At 39.3% G+C, this 17,881-nt stretch overlaps 1 protein-coding gene and 1 long non-coding RNA gene across 2 annotated transcripts in view; one reads left to right on the top strand and one right to left on the bottom strand.

Annotated features, from left to right (window-relative positions):
• dcc (DCC netrin 1 receptor) overlaps positions 1-17,881 on the top strand; it is a 353,610-nt gene that overhangs the window by 114,708 nt on the left and 221,021 nt on the right. Inside the window, exons 3-5 of the mRNA XM_082541635.1 lie at positions 1,184-1,471; positions 12,277-12,427; positions 15,794-15,930. Of these exons, the coding sequence (XP_082397761.1) occupies positions 1,184-1,471; positions 12,277-12,427; positions 15,794-15,930 (576 nt within the window). The remainder of the gene's footprint in view (positions 1-1,183; positions 1,472-12,276; positions 12,428-15,793; positions 15,931-17,881) is intronic.
• LOC309711394 lies at positions 1,502-7,286 on the bottom strand. Its single transcript, XR_014277965.1, has 3 exons — positions 6,987-7,286; positions 2,406-2,663; positions 1,502-2,135 (listed from the first exon to the last, which is right to left on the bottom strand). It is a non-coding gene; the product is annotated as an uncharacterized lncRNA (long non-coding RNA).

Raw genomic sequence — 17,881 nt, 5'->3', positions numbered from 1 at the left:
CAGTTTGATTGAACTTTATAGAACACTAATTAACGACAACCAGGAGCTCAGGATGCTTTATATTGAAAGCAAAGTACAATACTAGAGAGAGAGACACAGGCAATAGTGGGAAGGACGAACTCCTGTTGAACAGGAAGAACGACGTTAATGACATGCAGTGGTGGTGCTGGAGCGACAGTCACTCATTGGAAGTTAACTACTTAATCTCTACTTCCAGCCACAGTGGTTCTTTGCTATCTTTACACTGTTTCCAATCATAGTCTTGAAACCACACTGCACATTCTTAATAATCAAAGTACAAATGCAACATAATAGAAGTGGCCATCCCTATACTTCTAGATTATCTGAACTTAAGCATGTACCATAGGATGAAACTTTGCACTGCAGCATAATCCATAAAGGTGACCTGGGTTGCTGCAACTGCTTTTTAATTTCTTTATGCTGACTCGGTGCCAAATGACCTAGAGCGGCTTGCTATTTATATTCTCTCCCACAAAGACAGCATTAAAAGTATTGGACTGCACTGTTTGCAAATGATAGTTTTTAGGCATATTTAATAACTCATTTAAGCATTTATATATTTTTTTCCTGTGTGACTATGACATCCTCATCGATTTATTTGTGGTCTCTGTATTCTAGCCAGTTAGTGGTGCTTTGTGTCTTGTGCTTTCTGGCTTGCTTGTTAGTTATTTCTGTGGAGATCCTCTCCGGTCCAGCAGTTGAATGTCTGAAGACCACCATGTTTGATTGCAGCTGGTGGAGTAGTTCTTCTACTGATCTGGAGAGCTGCTAGGAGTTGGATAGGCACTCTAACCAGAGTACTGGTTCATCGTCAGTAGTCCAAGGTCACTGAAGCAGCAAAAACTAAAATCCAAGATGATGGAAGTTAGATACATTATACGAAAGAACAAAGTGATTTATTGCAGTGTACACAGTTCAGGGGAGCTTTTCCCCTTGTAGTATCTGCTTACACAGTTCTGATTTGAAGTGTACAAAACCTGAAGCTGCTGATTATTTTCTCTATCTTTTGTTTTCTTCTGGGTGAGCCTAAGAGATAATTCCATGCAGAGAAAACTGAATACTCTCACACACAGTTTTCAACAAAACCCATTGTGTGTATATATTTACACTAAATGACTTGTTGTCAATACTTTTCTTACTCACAAAACTCATTTCCCAACAGGTCCACTCAAAGTGGTCGTCCCCACTGAGTCCGTCTCATCGTACCTCGGCGATACTGCCCTGCTCCGCTGCGAGGTTTCAGGTGACCCAACACCTGTCATCCGCTGGCAGAAGAACCGAGAGGACTTGCCACTGACCTTTGAACCTGACTCCCGTCTCGCTGTGCTGCCATCAGGTTCGCTGCAGGTCAGCCGAGTCCAGCCCCCGGACTCGGCTACATACCGCTGTCTGGCTGATAACCCCAGCAGCACCAGGACGGGGACGGACGCAGAGCTCCGTGTGCTCCCAGGTAACTGATGGAACAATGATGCCCTCCAAACACATGATTTTAGATCTATTGATCGACTGGCTCACTGATAACTGTTCATTGGCTTAAAGAACTTTTGAGACTAAGTTGATTTCATTTATCTTGTTGCGTTGCAATATTTTGGCATAATGTGTTGATTGTAAACATGTATAATACATGATGCATATTTCAAATGTTTGTATTATCACAGTTAAGTGGACTGGTTTAGATTTCCAGTCCTTTTATGGTTAGGTGCTGCACCAGCAGTTTTTACTTAGCGGTGAGTTATACTTTTCCTACAGTCATCACTCTGTCAGGTAGTAATTCTTGTTCATTTCCTCCCAGTCCTGGATGTCTCATTTTAAAATGAAATGTGATGTAATGAATATATGTGAATTTAATAACACGTCTCCGGGCTGAGAGGGAGCAGCTTCTCCGCGGTCTGCAGGGAGTCTGTCAGCCGCTGATGGTCCGTACACTCCACATCATCCAATTATACGAGTCCATACGCCGTCCACTTCATCACTCAGATTACAGCTCGTGTTAGCTCACGCTCTCCGCGGTTAAACACCACTTTGAGTCGAACTGGTGAAGTGTTCCCGCGTTCGTTCCCAGCGGGGGCTCCGTGCAGCCGAAGCGTCGACCTTCAGAGGGATAATCACATGTACTTTGCATTTCAAAGTACATGTATTGACTCTCAGCTAAACTGCTCTTTCATAAACGCACACAGTGACACAGAAAGCCACATTCACAACTCAACTTTTAAGAATTACACAAATATGAATAAAAACTTACAATAGCTTTGTCAGAACAGACAAAACTTATAAGTACAAAACAAATAAAATATAACTGAAATGAAGTTATAAAGAAGGAAAAATGCCAAATGTGATCATTTGATTACGAATTATATAGTAGTCTGTAATGAAGATTTTATTACCAATCAACTGAGCCCATCCTCATTACCAGGACATCAAATGCTGGTGTTTTGCTGAAGTTGGCTCCACAAGGTCCTTTATCATCATCCCAGGATACATGTGTTACAGCAGGAGTGAGAATTTTCACCGCTCTTGCTTTAGGAATATCATGTTTTCTGATCCATGAGATCCCGCAAGATGTGGATTTCAGAAGTGTCCCAGAAGTGGTTCCTTGCAACACAGATAGTGCTGTATCCATCTCTTAATGCAAACCCATCAAGCTGCATGGAGCAGATAAAGAAACCATGAAGTCAGATACAAGAATGGCATAGAACAGCTATTTAAATTTCAAAATAAAAGACCCCATGCGGACTAAATACTCTGCATCTGACTGAAAGATGTGCAGAGAATGGAAAAACAGCTTCAGAGATGCAGTGTCACAGGTATACTCTTGGGGTAGCATTTTGCATTTTAAGCACAATCTTTCCTTAAAAGGACTCAATTTTGGTGACTGAACAAGAACTGGAAACGTTGCCACTCATGGTGCCTACTTTCTTAAACAGCTTTTGAACCCACTATTAAAATCATTTAAAACTTAATACAACCATCAAAATAATGTTGTAAAAAATTATTAACCAGGTAGTAAAACTAAAAATGACCGTTAATTTGACATTTTTTAATAATTTTTACTACCAAGGTGAATGAGTATACATTTATCTGGATTAAGTAAAAGAAAACAATGTTCAAGTTTCAACAATAAATGTTGTAACATTATTATTATTACTAGTAGTAACGATACCAACAACAACAACAATAACAATAATAATAGCAAAATTCCAAAATATAAATCAGTGCAGGTTTTGTATGGCATACATACTGTATTTCCCGATTGCATTTAATTGCATTTAACCGACTGTTGTTGTAAGCCTGGCGGAGCATTTTTATTTTTGAAGGCTGTGTATCTGCTCTGCAGCATCCTGCAGAGATGTGGCTGTAATGTGCGATTCTCACAGACACTTGACACAGACTCAGCTGCCTGAGTCGAATCTGTTGCCAGATAAATGGACACTCAGTCGGTTCACACATTCAGTTTGAGTGGTGAAAGGGCAGAAAACAGAAAACTGTTGCAACATGTAAGCTGAACGAAATCTGGCTTTTTTAGCCTTTAGTGAAGCAGTTTTCCTTCCATTTCCACATGTTGTGAAATATTTGATAAGACTTGTACTTTTATGAAGCGAAAATCTCGACCTGATTTTGGTGTCAACAGAAACAAAATGAAAAAATTTAGACTTGTTACCTTTGATGTATAAAGTTTGTTGGTTTTAGTCTATTAAAGTTTTGGTTAAGGGTGACATACAGTGTTTCCCCACTGTGTTGCAAAGCCACTGGCTTTGACAAGGTTTTCCCTTTAATCCTTTCATGTTTTTTTTATCCTCTTTTCTCTTTGATGTATATGACGTTTTAATGGGTCACATGATTAAACTTTAATCATTCTAATCCATGAAGATTTGATTAACTTTGCCTTTGTAAAGTTTTTATCAAATGGAGCCATCAGAGAAAATCTGACGTGAAAGGTCAGGGATTATCACGTCTGATTTCTCTGAATGATGCCTCGCTGTGTGTGTGGCCTTACACTGCATTTCTGCTCAGGGCTCAGCTCTACAAGTATGGATGGAGCGTTAAGATAAAATGATGTAATATAACTGGTTTGGTTACCTCATCAAAGTAATGTAACTTATTTCAGAAATGTTACTGTATGTTTGCATGGAACATGGAGGCAAATTACATTGCAAACACCCATAAAAACATGGTGTGTTAGAAGGTATGGATTGAAGTTGTCAGTGGACCTCTTTTGGCTTAGAGCTTGGTAAGATTCACGTTGGCCTTTTTACATGTTTTTTTTAAACTAAATCGAATCAGCATGGATGACCACTCCAAATCAACCAAATCAATGGAGAAGGTAAGAGAAGAGGTCACAACTCTCATAAACAGGTTGTGATCTCTTTGGAACACATTTTTAATTTTTACCTTTCCTTTCTGTTTTGCGCCCTCTGTCTCTAGACACATGGATATATGTTTGATTTTGTAGTCAGTTCCAGTTTTATTTTGTTGGTCACTTTCCTTTGGCACGTTTTTAACCTTTAAACTATACACAACATGCCAACCTGTCATCTTGGTATCCCCCACTGATGAACAGTAAATTTACAGTCAGCAGCTAATTAGCCTAGCTTAGCATGTATTGTCGATCAAAGAATGAAAGTAAGAAACTGTTGTGCTACAGGGGTGCAATGTGCCACAGAGTTTCAAAGACAGGATTATTTAATTGTCCCTCTCTCTGCCAACCTGTTCTAAAGAAAAACTGCAGGTATCTCAGTTATACAGTGAGATTCCCTTTGAAGTCAATGCCATGACCTAACGGTAATTCTGAGACCAGTTCAACGTCCTCACAGATAAAGTAAAAAAGTAAAACAACAAACTTTTGTTATCATATTTAAACAAAACAAGAAACTTTCAGAATTCAGGTATTTGCCACCTTGGGATGAGAACACATTCTATGAACCCCTTCCAACATGATTCTAATATAAAAGTAGGTGGACAAAGCCCACAATAGACTCTTAGGAAAATATATTTTTCAAAATAAAACACCTTCTGCTGGAGAGGTACCCTCTAAGATACTGCGATCATATCCTTGATGGCAAGGATTTGTGCCCGTGTACCAGCTTTGAAAGCCTTGCTACAATGTTGCACCTTAACGCAGCACAGAGCACTTAAAAGTTTCATTTGCTGTCTAGTCTCACTGACCACCTACAGTCAATTTAGAATCTTTAACCTAATTAAAATCTTTTAACCTGTCATTTAGGTAATTTAATCAATTAACCTAAATGACAGGTGCCACATGGGAGGAACCTGGAGAAAGCCAACCAGTAAGATTCAAATCCCAAATCTGTGACATGGAAGCACTATTCTCTGCAGCTCTGCGCTGATATAAGAAACAGCATAAATATGCCTTTTGTACTTCTGAGGAACATATGCAAGCTATGAAAGATTAAATAGTTACACATAATTACTAGGGGTGCAACGATACACAAAATTCACGGTTCGGTTCGATACTTTGGTGTCACGGTTCGATATTTTTTCGATACAAAAAATGTTCATGCCTTTTTAATTTGTCATTTATTAAAATTATAAATATATATTTTAACTCAAAAGTACAGTTTTTAAATTTAACCCTAACCCTTGTGCGTGTTTTTTATTTTGACAGCGAATGCGCACCTGCGGACCACTTATGTGCAGCCCTGGTTATTTAGCTCGTCATATTGCAGCCACAGAAATTCTTTTGTCCATGAAACCATAAAGCTGCACTTTCTTTTTGCCTTATAGTCTGATTTGTCATAACTTCTCCGTTTTGTGGTAAGCTTTTCTTTGGCTGTCACTTCTTCACCCTGACCTGTCTTATTTGGCTCAGCATAACTAAAATATATATCTGTCTGTGAAGGTTCTCAGTCATCCAGGTCATCGTAGTCAAATATAAATCCTGCTGCTTTTACACACGCACTCACATAAGCTCACCGATTCTCTGCGCGATCAACCTCTCACATGTTTAAGCTTGCTGTGGGAGATTTCACTTGTCATGTTTGCATAGTAAGCTAACGATTGATAAGACGATGTCAGAGGAATTGGTCCTAGTTAAATTTACCCTTTTTAATTTTTCATATTTATTTCCTATCTTATTCATAGCCTTTTCCTTTTTTGTTTTCTTTAGGTCACGAGCAGTTGTCCAAGCATTTCACTACATATCGTACTGTGTATGACTGTGTACGTGACAAATAAAATTTGAATTTGAATTTGAAATTATCATCACTCACAGATCAGTGCTGTCGCTCTCTATACACAGTTCGCACGATTGCAAAGTGAAAGCAAAAAAACAAGCGCAAATTCAAACGCGATTTCAATATGTCACATATTGACAGTGGCTCACCGATGCCAATGACATAATTACCCAGCTACATTTCCGAAAGAATGCAAAAGCATTGACATATATTTTTCCTTCCTACAATAGCCCGACGGGCAGGGCAGAGATAGATTTTGGTAGCCCGACTGAAAAAATCGCTAGCCCCAGGACGTCAGGCTAGCGATATTGCAAGCCCTGTATCTGATTGAGGAATCATGCATCTTTGGAAAAGAGAGTTTATTACAGAGAAATGTCTCTTTCCAAAATAAAAGCTATACTATCCGCTTCTTCTGGGCTATATTCTCAGCAGCATAAGGAGAATCATGTGCTAACAGCTGTCTAAATGACTCGGCTAAAGTTAGTAGCATGCTTGTTGTTTTTGTCTTTGCAATAGGATGATGTCGGCGTGAATGTGCAGTCATATTCGTTGTGTTCCCACTAGTGCTTTTAGGTTAATCTCGTTGAAATGACCTTAACGCCACAACACGGCAAATCTCCGTTAACGAGCTACCGCCGATCGCCCCGTGCATGGGGCTAGACGGCCAACACGTTAACGAGCTAACTGCGCTAACACACTAGTTCCCACCCATGTAATTGAGCATTGCATGGCACATCCAACATACTGTTTTACTTTAGTCCATGACTCGCTTACCTTCAGGGTCATACGTCACATGAAAACCAAAATAATTCCAAACGCCAGATCTGAATGAGGGTGGGGGAGGTGCCCTGCGCTCTTCCTTCTGACTATGCTGTCTGTGTTGAGCGCTCAGTGGATCTGCGCTCGACAGTGCAGCCTAGGCGGAGTAGTCGAACGCAGATTCACTGAGCGCTCAACACAGACAGCATCGTCAGAAGGAAAGTTGATAAAATAAATTACAAATGTTGTATTGTTCGATACATATGCGTACCGAACCGAAAGCACTGTATCGAACGGTTCAATATCGATACGAATATCGTTGCACCCCTAATAATTACCTTGTGGCTCAATATGCAGTTAGCCTTATGGGGTGCATCCATTCAGACTGTACCTCTGTGGTGTTATAGAAATTTAAAACAAATGATCTACACATAAACATGTTGTCTTTGTGAGGTTTTAATTTGCCTTTGCAAAGGGGTCAAAACAATAATACAGAATGCAACAGAAATTTGCATCACTTTTAAGAAACAACAACAACAACAACAAGTGTAGACGAGCAACATTTTCTAATTACCACTGTCCACAGAATACATTCAGAAAATTCCATATAACATAACTTACAGTAAAGTCCAGTACATCTAGTATTAAAACATTACATAAAGACATAAAGACAAAACATGATAGTATGGATCCTTCCATTGAGCCAGGCCAGCTTTTCAATTTCCCGTGACACGGGACAAAAAATACGTTTCTGAGAGTCGTTTTCAAACTCTGTCTCTCAGACTCCACTGCAGCAAGAAAACACTTGGAAATTCAAGTATGGAAATTTCTTACAGGAAGCCTACCTTAATTTGCTAAACTCAAACTGCTGGTGCTTCATTTTACCTTCAGATGAACCCGAGTTACAAAAGGACAGAAGAACAGAAGGCAGGATCGCAGCGAGCCAAAGATGTCCTCTTACATCCTGCTGTGAGATACACTAAAGCTTAAAAATTAAGCCTTGGAAGTCCTGATGAACAAAAAAAAATCAGCAGGTTAAATCCTATCAGAATCCAGACAGGACCGGGATTAATCCACTTACCTTGGAAATGGGATTTGTTCGGAAACAGTGAACAAAGAAGTGCCTTGATTTTGATCTCTTACCACATTTACTGACCCTAAAAACTTAGCTGTTTAGGGTCAGGGTGTGTTTATATTTATCACTTTAAAGATGAGATTTTCTAGTTTCTGAAACTATGCATATTTTGTTCTTGGCTAAAACACCCTAATCCTAACCATACACTTAAGTGGTTGGTTGGTGATGTGGTGAAGGCTGCAACCTTCGTTATAACTCAGTGCAGAATCACAAGTGGGTAGGAGGAGTACCGAAAGCTACCGACTACACCAAACTGGGAAAATCCACACAGTCCCAGATTTTTCTGGTTTGTGAATTAAAAGTCCACCTTAAATACAAATAAATACATAAAAATAAAAGGATTATATATATTAGATTTACTTTTCTAGCATTTAAAAGAGCAACTCTTAAGTCTGTGATTTATTACCTTTATTAGTTTGGTGCAGCATGAAAACTAAAGAAGAAACAAGGTTGTGAGATGAGAACATGGTAATAACATGATGTGAGAACACGCCTCTTGGCCTGTTGGGTACAAATAATAACTGAGTGTGTTTGTGCAGTGAACTGAGCTGAAGGTCTGGGAAAAGGATGACTTATCTAATAATTAGCTTCGAAAACGCATTAAAGGGACAGTTTATCTTTGTTTCAACATTTCAGAGGAGAACAGCGCTGAATATATTTGTCGTCGTTCCTCAAAGGTGTTGTGTGTCTTTGTCTGCATGCAGTGAATAGCTCGTGACTGCGCGTGTGTCCTCCTTGTTGTGATGCGAGGTGTGCCAGTGTTTCATCTGATTTGCTGACAGCCTCCTTGGGCGACGTGCCTGTGAAAATATTAAAGGATCAACGCTTCTGCTCAGTGATTATCTCCGTGATCCCTCGCTCTTTACTCGCCTCTGCGACCAGCACACACAAAAAGAAAATCTGCTGCGTGGACGTTTCTCCCGCTGCTTCTTCTTTTCTTTGCTCGTGTTCACCGCGTGCGGTTTTCTGCTGATGATGCTTGTTTTACGTTTCCGATTCTTGTGGTTTCTTTCTTTTTTTTTTCAAAATCATGAAGTTGCACAGCTTTACATCTTATTTATTATCCATGTGTATACTTTTGAACCTCACAGATGGGATCCTAGTACAGGGAACACTTGCTGAATTAAATATGTAAATATGTAAACGGGTAGACAAACGGGCAGTTTGTTGTGTAACTTAAACTGTTATTGAGGCAGTTTTTGTATCAGCTGAATCTGGGTTCAGTACAGGTCAGTCACCTCAAGGTGCTTTATATTGTAAGGTAAATACCCTGTATTATTCTAAAGAAGCACACAGTGTATAAATTATGTAATTCTGTATGTAAAACTGTATTTTCATAAGTTTTCCGACTCATAAAGACCTCCCTCATGGCTGTTCATGCTACACTAAAGTAAATAAAAAACAAGTGAACAATTAAATTACACAAAGTTCCTGTTTTTCACTAACTACAATAGAAATGTGGGATTCATATTAACATATTCCACTAATAAACAAAGATTTTCAGTTTTAGAACAGGACAGGAGAGTCTGCACAACGAGCTGACGGCATGTTTTCTGTCTTTTTATACATTTCTTACAATTGAAGAGTCATGCTGACAGATGGACAGATTTACTACAGAAGTATTTTTTTTTAATTTTGACATTAAATGTGTAATTTAACTTCTATACATTGACATAAAGGGCAGTTCCACTGGTTTGGCGCTCTTAAGGTCAAAGTGACATCCCTGCTCTTGGTGGTACTTGGAAGGAAAAGCAGCCTTTTTAACAGGCTGGTTGGGTATTGAGGGCAATGAGATTTTAGTGAATTTAAAAATATGGTGGTACTTGGTGCCAGGTGAGCACCATCAACCATCTCTGACGAATGTTTCCAGGGCACCTTATTTAGACTTTAAGGCAGTTCTGGAAGTAAGAGGTCTGACCTACAAGCAAAATGTACCAAAGAAAGGGTCTTAATTATTAAATTAATTTAAGCTGTAGATACGGTATAGTTTATAAAGTCAAGCTAGAATGAGCTGTAATCTGCAAAGGGTCACACAAGTTTGAAAAACTTGTGAATCTTAGAATATTCATGCTCTGATCACCTTAATTCACTTTCAGGGGGAAACGGCTCGGCTGTTTCTTATTTCACGACGAGCAGCAGATGTGAAATAACTTCATGCCTATTCAAAGATAAGGAGTAAAAGATGATTACAAAATATTTCACGTTAGAGGTGCATATTGGTGTGTGTCAGTGCCACTGGCGGATGATGGTGATTATGATAATGATGTAACTTCCTGTCTACTAAAGGAAATAGTCTGGTTCTGGGTCTAGTCACTCTGAGTCAGATTTGCTTTCACCCTGAGGGGGTGCCCGAGGATGAACACAAGCCTGACCCAGTATAGATGTCGTGTGTGTACGTGTGTGTGTGTACGTGTGTACGTGTGTACGTGCGTGTTCCTTCAGGCCCTTAGGTTTTCTTAGATGAAAGCTTGTGTTGGATATCAGACCACTAAACGCCTTTGCCAGTGGATGAAACACAACGCGACTTCTTCTGGTTTGTCCATCAAAGGAGCACATTCACACTGTTTTCTTGGAGATGCATCTGGGTTTCAAATCAGCTTGGTGGAAAACTGCATGAGCTCATCAAGGTTAGGCCTCAAATAGAGAAATGTCAATGTGGAAGCAGAATTAGGTTATAAACGAGAGATGATTTCTCAAAATGCATTCAATCTTTTTCATCTAAATTGTTGATTTTTTTCCACTAAACTAAATGATCTTGTACAGACTTTCTGCATACAGATGCTTACCTGACAGTTATTTACAAGCTTTTTTTTTTTTTTTAAATTAAGCCTAGTCTCATAGCATAAACTAAAATATTTTAGGAGACCTTGTATGTTTTAAGGAATCCCTTGCAGGGACTTATCACCCTGGAAAGCAAGAAAAAAAAACAAACATAAAAATTCAGATGATTCACGTGTCTTTTAAGAAACCATTTTATTGCACCAGCCTAACTGAGACCTTTTATATTTCCAACCAAGAACCATTTTCCCTTTTCTTGTGTTGTGTTTACAGGTAGGAATACAACCGAAAGGAGCTTTTTATTTAAGCTTGTTTTTTGTACCTCTCCATACTGATGCTAGGTGTATTCAACCTTGGAGAAATCCAATAGTTGCTTTCTAATTAGTGTCAGGTCCTCAGCTGAGATGTCATCCAAGGAACTCCTCCCAAGAGCAAAGAAAGAAACAAAAGCAGAACCTTTGACTTTAGCTTATGCGTCTTATAGCTTACCTTTACTGACACATTTTTCTCAATAAGCTGGTTACTCATTGGCATGTAAATGATTACTGATTAGCTGTTCACATCTGTCCTCAGAACCAGCTAATCTTGCAGGACCAAGGACAGCAGTCACATCAATCAGCAATCATATAAACATGAAGAACTCTCTAAATAATGCATCTATCATAGTTTAAAAAGTTCCAATGGTTTACATGCTAATACAATTAAAATGAGGGCATTTGTTTCATTGCCAGGGCAGCATGTTGGTTAGCACTGTTGCCTTGCAGCAGGAAGGTCTTGAGTTCAATTCCACCATCAGGCCGGGGTCTTTCTGTGTGGATTTCGCATGTTCTCCCCGTGTTTGTGTGGGTTCTCTCCGGGTACTCTGGCTTCATCCCACAATCCAAAGACATGCAGTTAGTGGGGATAGGTTAATTGGAAACTTTAAATTGCCCATAGGTGCACGGCGCACTGGCAACCTGTCAATGGTCTACCCTGCCTCTCACGCTAAGACAGCTGTGATAGGCTCCAGTCCCCCCACCCTGTGACTCTGAAAAGAAAAGCAGAAGAGAGGGGACAGATTATTTTATTTCCTGCCCACTTATGGAAGCCAATAATTCACACTTTTCTGGTTCAACACAACCACCCATGATCCATCCATGCACAAAATTACTGTAAGGAAATTATTTATCCCGTTTTGTGCAGAATCCTCCTTCACTACCTTTGTGAAAAAATAGAACACAATGAATGCTAAAAATGCTCTTTTGGCTGACTGGTTAACAAGCAGATGATTGCTGTTGTTTTCACACGGCATCCTTATAAAATGACACGTGGCCAAATTGTGTGTGTCTTAGAATGTATTAGACTATGTTTGACCTTTACCCTCTCCTTTTCTCCTTTTCTTTTCTCTTTCAGAACCTGGCGTCAGCAGGAACCTCCAGTTCCTTCAGAGCCCGACCCGAGTAACAGCTCTGCTGGGATCAGATGCGGTGCTTGAGTGTTCAGCCTCTGGTTACCCGACTCCGAGCATCCAGTGGAGGACAGGAGAGGAACTGATTCAGAGCTGGTCTGTCTGCTTTACTGTGTTAATCCATGTTTAAACCACCAACAGCACACATCTTATTTTACCCACACTGATCCCAGTATGGCCCAGTGATTGCTATGCCCTGGTGGTAAATGTTTGAATGATTATGCGTATTCATAGCATTATATTTTTACATTCCTTTGCAGAAAAGAGTTATTACAACATATTAGCGATTCACTAATACACTGAATTACCTTTTTTTTAGTATGACCAATAGACAGCTGTAGTAAAACTAAAGTTTTGGACTCTTTATGTAAAAATAAATAACCTGAAACAACCTTTTGTAAACAATCTTTGGTGCAGTCTTCACTGACCCTACTTGCCCAACTTGGCTCCTAGAAATTTCACCAAATAAATTGGAAGAGATAACAGTAAGAACAAGATTTAGAATAAGACTTAATAAGAAGTTTTTATTTATATTCATATTCCATAATTCTTCTTTAACACTGTTTGTCCCCTCTCATTTTCACCCACTCTTTGTCTCATCTCTGTGTGTGTAGTCAGTCCTTGTCTCTGTTTTTGTTTACCTTTGGTCTGTGTCTAGTTTGTAGTGGCATGCCTAGCTCTTACTCAGCACAATTATAGGAACCCATATGAGCAAGCACTTTGGTGACAATGGGGAGGAAAAGCTTTTAAAAGGAAGAAACCTCCAGAATAACCACACTCGGGCCATCTACCACGACTGGTTTGGGTGGGGGGAGGACGACAGGACCAAGACATGCTTTGGAAGTGAGCCAGAGATTAATGATGACTAATCATTAAATGCAGAGTGGTGTATAGACAATAGAATAGGCTTTTATTGACATTGTACAACAAAAATTTGGGTGTTCCACACAAACGGTGCAGGAATAAATATAAATATTAGGACAGCAAGAATAAATAACAGACAAGGAGAGTACATACAAGCAAGTGGAATATATACAAAACAGGAAGAAGGCACATAATGTAAAAGGCACATTAGAGGACACGTCGCAAAGTGCTTGAAAGGGTTTTGTCTGAGTAGAGTCTGTGTGCGAGTGGTCTGAGTGATGAGGGTTGCTCAGACCATGGCTCATGGCTTGGTGGGGTTTGTTTGTTTGCTGTCCTGGCCAAGAGGATGAAGCTGTTTGTGAGTCTGATCGTGTAGGACCTGGTCCAGAGGGCATTGGGTCATTCAGGTGGGGGGGGGGTGCAGTTGGTCGCCTGTGATGGTCTTGATTTTTCTGAGACAGGAGGATCTGACAACGGCATCCAGGGATGGCAGTCAATGATTTTTTTGGCAGTATTAATGACCCTCTGCACAGCCTTCCTTTTCTCAGTAGCGTACCTGCGTACCAAACACCCAGGCAGTACGAGAGCTTACTGTCCACTGAGGAGAGGTAGAATTTCTGGAGCAGCTTGCCATGCATTCATGTGTGGCTGGCAGTTTGCAGATGGAGATGGAAACTGAACTCGAACAGCTTATATTGCTGGAGCTTCAGAAAACCAAAATGCACAATCACAGAAACTGCAGACTAACACAGACATGAGGCGAAACAAAAATGGAACAGAGGAACAATGAGGACGTAAATACAGATGAGAGGATAGGAAACGGGTGGAGACACAGCTGCAACAAATCCAACTAATGAAAGAGGGGAAGCAAAACTGAACAAACACACATGGGATGAGGAACTGTCAAAATAAAACAGGAAGTGACATGCACACTGAGACAGACATGAGCTCTACATTAGGACAGCGAATAATCAGACATGGAAGCACATGACAGACAGAAGAGACAAAACACAGACTGGACACGAAAAAGGGAACAGGCATGAAAGCAAGCAATAACCAAAAGCTAAAACTCAGAGGCTCTTAAAAACTGAACATAACCATCTCTTTATTCCAGAGGATAAGAAAAGTCCAAACATACTCAAAAACCATGACACAGCTTCTCGGGCAGGTTAGGTACTGCTGGGCCTTCTTTATTAGGGTGATGATGTTGTGGCTCCAGGTGAGGTGTATGGAGAACATATAGTGAATGAAAAAGGTGAGTGAAGATGCCCCCAGTAGTTTAGAGCTATTACCGCATAACTAAGGGAGGATTCAGAGTCACCTGGGTCATATAGCCCTAACAATATGCTTTATCAAAAAGGAAAGTTTTAAGCCTTATCTTAAAAGTAGAGATGGTGACTTTTCCCCAAATCCAAACAGGAAGCTTGTTTCACAGAAGAGAAACATGAAAGTTAAAGGATCTGCCTCCCATAGTATTTTAAAATACTATAGGAACCACAAACAAGCCCAGTCTGTTGGGGTTTTATAGGTAGTATAAAATCTTAAAGATAGGATGGAGCCTGATTATTTAAGAACTTGGATGTGATGAAAAGGATATAAATGATTTATATCTTAGTTTTGTAATGTTTGGTTATCATCATTTGTGGTCCCCATCATGTTTCTCTTTCTCGCTGTCTCTGTGGTTGTCTGGTCCTGTTAGTTTTATCAGGTGACTCTTGTGTCCTCTCTCAGTCATGTCTCTGTGTTTATGCTTTTGCTACATAGAGTTTGCATGTTTTGAGTCTGGGTCTCTGTCTGTAAGCTTATGTTCCCTGTCTAATTTTGTCTCATGTCCCATGTGTATTTTGTTTTGCTGTTTGTAGATTCTGTTCACCTGTGTTCTCCAGGTGTTTCCAATCTGTTCTTACCTCATGTGTGTATTTAAGTCTTCCATCTTCTTTTGTTCATAGTCATGTTGTTGTCATACTTCTCCTTGCGTGTGATCTGTATTATCAGTATTGGAAACTAGTAAGTTTTTGATTTGTGTCAGAGTTTTGGTAATTTTGTATCTCCCTCATTAAAATCCAGCAATAAAACTGTTTTATGTTCAGTCCTGTGTTCTGCAATTGGGTCCACAGTTTGCCAGCCACACACTGACTCATGCCAGAAAGTGTGTGGCCAGTCTTCTCTGACCTCCAACCTTAACAAATCATTTTTAAAGAATTTTTACTCAATATGTATTTTTGCTTTTATGGACCATTATCTGTAAACTGTAGAGATGGTTGTGTTGGAAAATCCCAGTAGATTATTGGTTTTTGAAATATTCAGACCAGGCTGTTTGGCTTAATGAACCATGCCAAGTTCAAAGTCACTTAAATCCCCTTCCTTCCCATTTCCAATGCTCTGTTTGTACTTTATCACATTGTCTTGACCATGTCTACATGCCTAAATGCACTGAGCTGCAGCAATGGGTCAGATAGTTGCGTAGATCAGTTGCATGGGCGACAAGTATATATAGAAATAACTTATTATTAAGGTAACAAAGCTAGGCTGATCGTTCCTCTATGCAAGTAACAAAGAAGCAATAATGAAATGCAAAAACTCTTTCCTCCCTTTTAGGAACAAGAAGTACTCTCTACTGGCGGGCAGCAACTTGATCATCAGAAGCGTCACTGACGACGACTCTGGCAGTTACAGCTGTACAGCCTCCAACAAGAACCACAACATCACTGCATACGCTGAGCTCAGTGTACTAGGTGAGGAAATAGAATTATTATATGACCCTTTCCCACCAGGCGCATGACAGTACTTACTTGGTCAAGTATCAACTTACGTCCTAACTTGGATAGAAAAACAAGAACACACAAAGGTTTCTGTGTAAAATTAAAGAGCAAAACTGTGTCACTTACCAATGCTCCTTAGGTAAAAAAGGAAAAAAATAACAAGAGTTGTTCCACCTCTGTGGAAATTTAAAAAATAAAAATAAAAATGAATAAGCAAACAGAATAGGGCGAAAACAGTTGGCATTGCTACATTGACAGATAACCTCCAGAATCAAATGCAGTGTTGTTGTTTTTCTGAGCTGACTGTTTGCTTCAGGAGGTTTTCATAAATAAAATATATTTGTATTTATTGTCTTACTGCTCCTCAGCAGCTCGTACATACAAACTGAAGGTGCTCAAGGATTCTGTTGATTGTTTGGTTTGAAGCAATTATTTTCAAAATTTCTTTTTTTCTGAAATCTTATTCATTTCATATCAGTGCTAGCAGTTTTTCCTGTGAAGCGATTGTGTAGAGGTAATTATGAACATCCTGGGACTGTAACTCAGCAGCTGTGGCAAACCGTTCCCCCCAAAGTTTACAGACAAAATATTTAAAAGGCTAAATGATAAACTAATATTGGTAAATATTGGTAAATATGAAAATCACCATTTGAATGTCTAGAGACTTCTGTAGTTTTTATTTTATTTATTTTTAAATTCATCGTGTATTCAGATATCCCCTGAAAAAGTTCAGGTTCAACAAGATTAAATTAGTTGTAAAAACAGATGAAACTGAGAATATGTAACAGAAGAGTTCTGAATAATGACTCTTCACTGACAGAGAAATAGCTGACCTAACTACCGGTATGCTAGAAAAGCTTTCTGGTGAAATATACAGATAAAACACTCTCTGTGTGGAGAGTAAGCAGCATTTAGCAGAAAAAGCCATTTAATAATGTTCTTATGTGATGATGTACAAATTAGCCACGTACTTTTATTGGTTAACTACGCGGAGCTGTAAATGTCTTGTTAAAAGCATACAAGTCTGCTGATAGCTACAATGTGCACAGGTCATTCAGGTAAAGCGAGAGCTACAAATAAACTGAGTTAATTTTTAATCCATGATCTAACTGAGGAATCACACCTGTGGTAAAAATTGGTTTCCCCTCATTATAAATATCAATCCCCACTAACAAAACAAAAGAAAAACTATAGACTGTGGAAAGAAGAATTGAGGTATCCACTCTGAAGTGTGGATTTTGAGAATTACACCTCTGCTAAATATTTAAATAAAAGGTCTTTCAGTTGCCAGAATCACTCCTAATGGTATAATCAAGGCTCGAGACCATCTGTTTCAGGAGAGAAGCTGGGTCTTTAGGGCTGGTAGTGTCACTTTGAAACCAAGCAGAAACCTTCCTGTATTCCAGATCAGAAAACAAACTTCTAGAAGTCTAAAACAAAATGTTCTCATCATTAATTGTGCCCTGAGTTTCTGGTTTTGTGTGTAATTCTCTCACAAAACCAGAAACTAATTGTTTGTGTTAAGGTCTTAGGATCACAAAACTATTTCCCAAGATAAAACTTTTATATAATTTGGGATAAATAATATTCTAAATTGTTATTTTCCTCTAATTACAGTAAAATGTCTTTGTAGCATCTTTCAAAACTTTGTTGTTTGCTTCACAGATGTAGGCTTACCCTAAAATTATACGGATATATTCACATCAAGCTTTGCGAAAGCTAAACTTCCCCAGGCTTCGTACAAGACTGAAAGCAATCTATATTTGTAGTTGAATCCCATCAGGCTGCTGCTGTGCTTTAAAGTCAGCACAATCTGTAGGGAAGTTTATCGTGCATGAAGTCTCTCAGCATCACCTCAGGAACAGCGCTGGACTGCAGGGTGAAATTTGTCCTGCGGTGACCAGAGCCAGAATTAGGTCAGTGG

Source organism: Aulonocara stuartgranti, assembly GCF_965226115.1.
Source record: "Aulonocara stuartgranti genome assembly, chromosome: 7".
In the NCBI taxonomy this organism is placed as follows: domain Eukaryota; kingdom Metazoa; phylum Chordata; class Actinopteri; order Cichliformes; family Cichlidae; genus Aulonocara; species Aulonocara stuartgranti.
This window is presented reverse-complemented; position numbering and strand designations above follow the sequence as displayed.